This window comes from Ananas comosus, linkage group 8 (assembly GCF_001540865.1).
Source record: "Ananas comosus cultivar F153 linkage group 8, ASM154086v1, whole genome shotgun sequence".
Lineage (NCBI taxonomy): Eukaryota > Viridiplantae > Streptophyta > Magnoliopsida > Poales > Bromeliaceae > Ananas > Ananas comosus.
Window position 1 is genome coordinate 2,867,590 of NC_033628.1, and position 6,523 is coordinate 2,874,112.

The 6,523-nt window shown below is 35.9% G+C and overlaps 1 protein-coding gene across 2 annotated transcripts; it reads left to right on the plus strand.

The window, feature by feature from the left end:
- Positions 871 to 5,970, plus strand: LOC109714228 (E3 ubiquitin-protein ligase MIEL1). 2 transcript variants are annotated; one of them, XM_020238744.1, is made up of 13 exons: positions 871 to 1,252; positions 1,367 to 1,413; positions 1,534 to 1,621; positions 2,059 to 2,118; positions 3,113 to 3,145; positions 3,667 to 3,744; positions 4,029 to 4,072; positions 4,151 to 4,191; positions 4,295 to 4,377; positions 4,487 to 4,578; positions 5,174 to 5,243; positions 5,343 to 5,384; positions 5,484 to 5,970. In XM_020238744.1, exons 2-13 carry the CDS (start codon positions 1,388 to 1,390, stop codon positions 5,616 to 5,618), a joined length of 792 nt encoding a protein of 263 aa, XP_020094333.1. In that variant the 5' UTR covers positions 871 to 1,252; positions 1,367 to 1,387; the 3' UTR covers positions 5,619 to 5,970. The 2 variants fall into 2 exon arrangements, with proteins under 2 accessions (XP_020094333.1, XP_020094334.1); XM_020238745.1 differs by having other exon boundaries at positions 871 to 1,022.

Consider the following 6,523-nt stretch of genomic DNA (forward strand, 5'->3'; position numbering starts at 1 on the left):
ACGTTACGCGCATTAAAACTGTAGAAGAGCAAATAGTATTTTTGTTTCTATCAATCAATAATGATTATAGTGCACATGTTCTAATTTTTGCCCTAACTTATTTTTCGTCAAATAGGATTTGATATCTCTTAATCCGAAATAAACTTAATTAGCATAAATATCTAATAAAAAGTATAAATTTATAAAAAAAGCACAAGAAAACACTAAATTTTATTGGAAAAACTTAAAATACCATCCATATAGTTTCACACTTTTTTATTTTAGTACCATATTGTTTAAAGTGTATCAATTTAGTACCCGTAATTTTATTTTTCTTTTTTTATTATCTCCTTCATTAATTTTTTTCGTTAAATCTGTGACAAAGTTAAAACTAAAAAGTACTAAAGTGAATATTTGATAAACCTAGTTGGGGTATCTGAAGTTTTTTGTATGTAATTTAACAAAATATTAACTAAGAAGCTAACGAAAAGAGAAAAATAAAATCATAAGTACTTAATTAATACATTTTAAACTAAACTAAGAAAGTACGAAACCACCCGGATGGTATTTGAAATTTATCCTACGCAGGGATGGTCACAGCGTACCAAATGGAAGATGATGACGTGGTGGACCGGGTCCACGAATTTTTTTTTTTATATAAAAAAATATCCTCCTCGCTGGATCTTACCATTCTCCGGCTCAGAATCCCTCCCGCGTTTTTTAGCCTCCTCATCCCAACCCGTGGGCGACAGCTTGAAGCAAAAGCTATGCAGGTGAATTTCCAAATTTGCCCCTCCATGATCGTCACAATCACGTCCGTCCACGTGGCACCATCTCCTTCTCCCTCTCTCCCATATATAAATCCCAACAACAACTACTACTACTCCGCGCTCTACCCCCCACATTATTATTAATTAATTTAATTTATTTTATTTATTATTACTCCCCCTTTTCTCTCCACGACGCGGTGCGCTCACCGCCTCCCCCCATTACTACCAGTGCGTCGTGATTCGTGCGCCAGGGTCGGTATCGGAGATTGCGAGGTGCGTTGTGATCCGTGCGGCGAGGTTCAAAAAGCGCTTCTCCTCACCGCACCGCGCGTTCGCCGATTCTCTCCCTCTCTCTCCTCTCTCTCTCTCTCTCTAAACGCGTTTCGCTGCGTTTCTCTCTCATCGTCGCCTCATCGTCGACGACGACGACGACGACGACGAGGCGACAAGAGAGAGCGTTAATGGAGATGGAGATGGAGATGGAGATGGAGATGGATTGAGAGGTGAAGAAAAAAAAATTTAAAATGATTTAGTTAGTGTTTTTTGAGTTGGATGTTTATTATTTTGAATGAAAATTATTTGAGTTCTCCAATCCCTTATTTATGTTATGGATACAGATACAGAGAGAAAAGAAGAAGATGGATTTGCGATCTGGAGAATATGGGTATGTTTCCAATTTTTATTTTATATTCATGCATTAAACGTGTTTGTTCTAATTTTTTTTTAAATTTTTTTTGAAAATGGTTTAATTGGTTAATAATTTTATTTATTTAATTGTGTGTAGGTGCTCGCACTATAAGAGGAGGTGCAAGATAAGGGCGCCTTGTTGTGGGGAAATTTTTGATTGTAGGCACTGTCACAATGAAGCTAAGGTAAACTAAATTAAAATAAAAATAAAATTGAAAAGTGAAAAATGGGAAAAAAAAAACTCATTTGTTTTCCCTTTGAAGCTGTTTAATTATGTAAAGACCCCTCATCTATAGGAGATTTTAAAATAGTCCCATGAACTATTTTTCCTTTTTTTGGATCTGGGTGTTTCTTTTTTTTTTGTTAGAAATTAAGTATGAGATTTGTGAAAAGCGTTGGTTTAATTAGCTATCATTTGCTAAAAATTAATGAAATCTCTAGTTTCATCAGCTGAGTAATTATGACATACTGAATATTAAATACAACATAATTTTTAGTTTGATTGCAATTAAAAATGGCCTATAAATATTAATTAATCTAATTATTATTTAAAAGTCCAAATGTGGAAATAAAATGTATTATTTTGGTTGTTGATTTATTATTATATTTATTTATTTTGTAGAATTCCCTGCAAATCGACCTGCGTGACCGGCACGAGATCCCTCGCAACGAAATTAAAAAGGTTTTAATTTTATTATAATTTTATTGCTTAATTTTTCATTTTATTATCAAGACCTTTGATTTTTCTATAATTCACTTACTAATGGTTAAAAAATAAAAATAGTATTAATTCTTTTGCCTTGAGCAATTGTTTTCTTTTTTCGGTTTTTTGCGTCTCAAACAAATAAAGTAGCTTTTAAAGTTGCAGTGCAAAGTAGCTTTCTCTTATTTGTGACGTATCTTAAATATTTATGCTTGTGGATAAGGTCTCTGCTTTTGAGTATGCGGCGTACATAACTTGAACTATCGAACTAGTTTGAATCATCTACCCAACTTTTCAAAATTTTGATTTTTCTATTTAATCTTTTAATTTGTTTGATTTTTGTTAGCTAACGATACTTTGATGTCAACTCAAAATGGTTTATAGTTCAGATAAGTTATGTACGGTTTTATCAATAAGCAATAGCCCCTGAACTTTTGCCAAAATTTCTATTTGGGCCCCATTCTTTGAAAGTAAACTTATTAATGCCCATGAACTTTTAATAATGCGTCAAATTGGCCCGTTTCATCATTTGATGTTAAGTTCATTGATAGAGAGACGAGCTTAGATAGTAAGTCGACATTTTTGAGGAGAAACTTGGCATCAGAAATTTCCTTCCTACCTAAAAAGAATATTTGCTATTAAGATGAACTTTGTTTTGAAAAGTTTCACCACATGTTTTAGTAGATAGTACGATATAATTCATGTTTTTAATGCATATGTGGGTTAAAAAATTAGTTCATTTTGTGAAACAACCGTTGTACTCTAAAAGCTTAAGCTTTTAGAAGACAGTGTTTAAACATTTTTATATTTAACACATTTTGCATCCAGATGATTTTTTCATCATTTGGTATATGTGTAGAAGCGTAGGGGGTATGCGGTCAACTTTTTTATTGTTCTATTTTTGTTTTCAATTTTTTGAAATATTTCTTCTTTGTCTTACGTTTGTTCTCCTCCTTTTTGTTAAATATCTCAGGTTATTTGCTCCCTCTGCAACACAGAGCAGGATGTAAGTGCCAACATATATCACAACAAAATATATGCTATATGTCATATCAGGACTTTGTTCAAATAACTCCATCAAAAAATTATTTGACCAAATTGTCTTTTATTTTTGCCACGTCAATGCCATCTGGATGTAGAAATTAAAAAGATAGTGAATCGTTTACTGTGTTTGGGTTTTAAAAAAAAACAGTGATGATTCGCCGCTTCTCTGTCATATTTCAAATAAGTAAATGATTCACAACCTCAATAATAACCCTCCCAAAATCCTAGCAGTTCCCCAATAAATAGAGATGGTGAACGATTCAACGTCTTTCACTTCTCCCTCCACCATGGCGCTGAGTTGGACGGAATAGGGTTAGTTTGCCAAATGATTTTTTTGCAGAGATTATTTGGCAAATTATAAATATTTTTAATGGTTATTGTGCCAAAAAGAAAAGTCCTCATATCACCTTTGGTCTTTTCTTGCTATTTTTTTCGGAGCTCATCTTTTTTTTTTTCGCCCTGTTTTGTTTATGTTGTTATCAGGTGAGCCAATATTGCTCAATCTGCGGGGTGTGCATGGGGAAATATTTCTGTGCCAAATGCAACTTCTTTGATGATAATGTAAGTCTAAAGAGTTGATAAATAGTACCACTACTCGCAGAACTTCTTGTCGAGTTTCACCTTTGTAAACACCGCAAACTTTTGAAAGTGTTTTACTTTAGTATCTTCATTTATTATTAGAATTAGTTATTATTAATATATGCACCAGATGCAACCATGGGCCCTTGAGCTGCAAATTTTTAATTCGCACCCGTCCACTAAGTTGCAGCCATTCAAAATGAAGAATTTCTACAATTCATGTCTGGAATGTTCAATTTAGTATTTTTTCTCTTTCCTCACTGCAGGTTTCAAGGAATCAGTACCATTGTGATGGATGCGGGATCTGTAGGCAAGTATTCGAGCTCTATCTTCGAACCCATTGTGATGGATGTGTTCTAATCATGTTTCTCCATTTTTCCTAATACAGAACTGGGGGCAAAGAGAACTTCTTTCACTGCGACCGATGCGGTACATACTTTATTATTCTCGATATGTTCTCCGGAACTGTTTTGAACATGTTCTTATCATTTGAGCAAGGAGTACTTACTGCTTCATGTCACATTGATTGCAGGATGTTGCTATTGCATTTCGGTGAAGGATTCGCACCGGTGTATAGAAGGGGCAATGCACCATAACTGCCCAGTTTGCTTTGAGGTAAAACTCTCTTCTTCTTTTTTTTTTTTTAAGAAAAGTTCTTTTAGGGTGAGCTATTTATTGTTATATAGTTGGATTGACATTCTCTCTTTCTTCTCTGTGAATTCAGTATCTCTTCGATTCAACAAAGGACATCAGCCTATTGCCGTGTGGTCACACAATACATTTGGAATGCTTGAAGGAGATGGGAGTCCATTTTCAGTAAGTAATCTTGGAAGAGAATATTTATTAATACACTGCGTAAAATGGTTTAATCATCTTCAGTGCCTCTTTGGGCTGTGTTCTCAAAGCCTTCTCTACTTAAGAGGAGGCATTGAACATGCAGTTAGCCTGATGCTTTCATTTATCTGCTCAATTAAAAGAGTTTCTGAGCTCGTAAAGTAGAAGTGCTGCAGCAGATGCTGTTGGAGGGTGAAAGTGATTCAGATAAAAATGCGGACAATGCCTTTGGCAGAGCTACTTAGGCTCCGTTTGGGATTGCTGTTGGGATTGCTGGGACGTGCAGTCAGAAAGTGTGATGAAAAAATATCTTGTTTGTTTCCGTATATAATACCAAGTTCTGCATATCGCAACGAGTTGGTTACGATATATTTTCTGCCATTCTAGTAGAAAACGGAGAAGGCCTACTACCGATAGATGGAACCTCAGTTCCTAATGGGCCTTTAAACGACACATTTGTAAAATCTCTAACCAGCTAAACTGGCCTGTTTTGTTCCTAAGAATAGTACTTGAACTGCATTTTAGGGGAAAAAGAGAGGAAAAAAAAAAGACTAGGATCTGAACTCCTCCTTTGCAGGTTCTCGTGCCCTGTTTGCTCAAGATCGGTCTGCGACATGTCTGATGTGTGGCACAAACTTGATCAAGCGGTAAAACTCTCAGATTGCCGTAGCTTTTTTTGTATCTTAAAAGATACTGCTGTTTTCCTCGTAAAGAAGATGATTAACCCTTTGGGCATTTGAATTCAGGTGGCGGCAACTCCCGTGCCTCAAATGTACCAGAACAAAATGGTAGGAACATTTTGTAATGCATTGGTACATTTAGATTCAAAGCGAGAAGTGGGTGCTTTTTTTTTTTTTTCCGATCTATAATCTTTTGGTGAATTCCAGGTCTGGATTCTTTGCAACGACTGCGGGATGCGATCGAACATCCACTTCCACATCGTGGCGCACAAGTGCCCGGGCTGCAGTTCGTACAACACCCGGCAGACGAGATGCGGCCCTACCGAATGCTCTAGGATATGAATCATATGAATCACGACACGGAAGCTGAGAATGATGAGCGGCGATCAACGAGGGGTTGCGACCTTCGTCTGAAGGTGACGATCACTTCGAGAAAAGCGAAGGGTTTTGACAGTTTGAGGCACAAGGGGAACCGAATTGACAGGGTTTAAATCTTTATTAGCAGTTCAGGTTCTAATTCGGTGCCATTTGAATAATTGTTGGCTGGATGTAGTTCAATTTCTTCGGTGTAATTTGTACGCCGTTGTAAAATTGCATAAGAAATGCATCTTTCTGTCATATGCTGTTACAGTGTTACTTTGCTGAAGAGTTTGACAGTGATGAGATAAAAATTAGCTTTTAGCTGCAGAAACCACAACTTAAGCAGATGAAATCATCATATCAGAGTAATGCTAGCTTCAAATTTAAAGTTCCACAAATTCAATATGAGTTTGATTTTTTAAATTTAAACATTGAAAGTTCAAATTTCAACTTGCATTAGAATCTATTTTGATTGTAATATGAATCAGAAGTATTGTGTTTGAGTTATCTACTTTTGAGGATTGCAGCAGAAATTCTTCACCTTATGCTTTGCTAACCTTTCCGTGACATTGCAGTAGCTGAAAGTAGAAGCAAAAATGAAAGGAAACATGCAACACTTTCCGAAACATTGGAGGAACAAATTCTACGGGCCGGTCTGGGCCCGACCTGATGTAGATCCGACCCGGCCTAACCGATTTTGTTTGCTTGTATTTGTTGCATTTTAATAATCCATGGAGACCAACCTTGCAAAGTTGTGGCTTTACATATCTAAAATTAGCTCCATTTGTTAATTTTCATAACCAAATAAAAAAAATCCATGTTTAGTGCTACTGGATAAAGGGTGTAATCTTGGCTGTGCTGGCCGGATATTTCGGGCCAGAATGGGT

Bases quoted from the DNA above. Each gene is read 5' to 3' on its own strand.
- LOC109714228 (XM_020238744.1), top strand. From the start codon at position 1,388: ATGGATTTGCGATCTGGAGAATATGG. The intron at 3,745-4,028 runs GTAAGTCTAAAG...TCCTCACTGCAG, and splicing joins GCAACTTCTTTGATGATAAT to GTTTCAAGGAATCAGTACCA. The intron at 4,378-4,486 runs GTAAAACTCTCT...CTGTGAATTCAG, and splicing joins ACTGCCCAGTTTGCTTTGAG to TATCTCTTCGATTCAACAAA.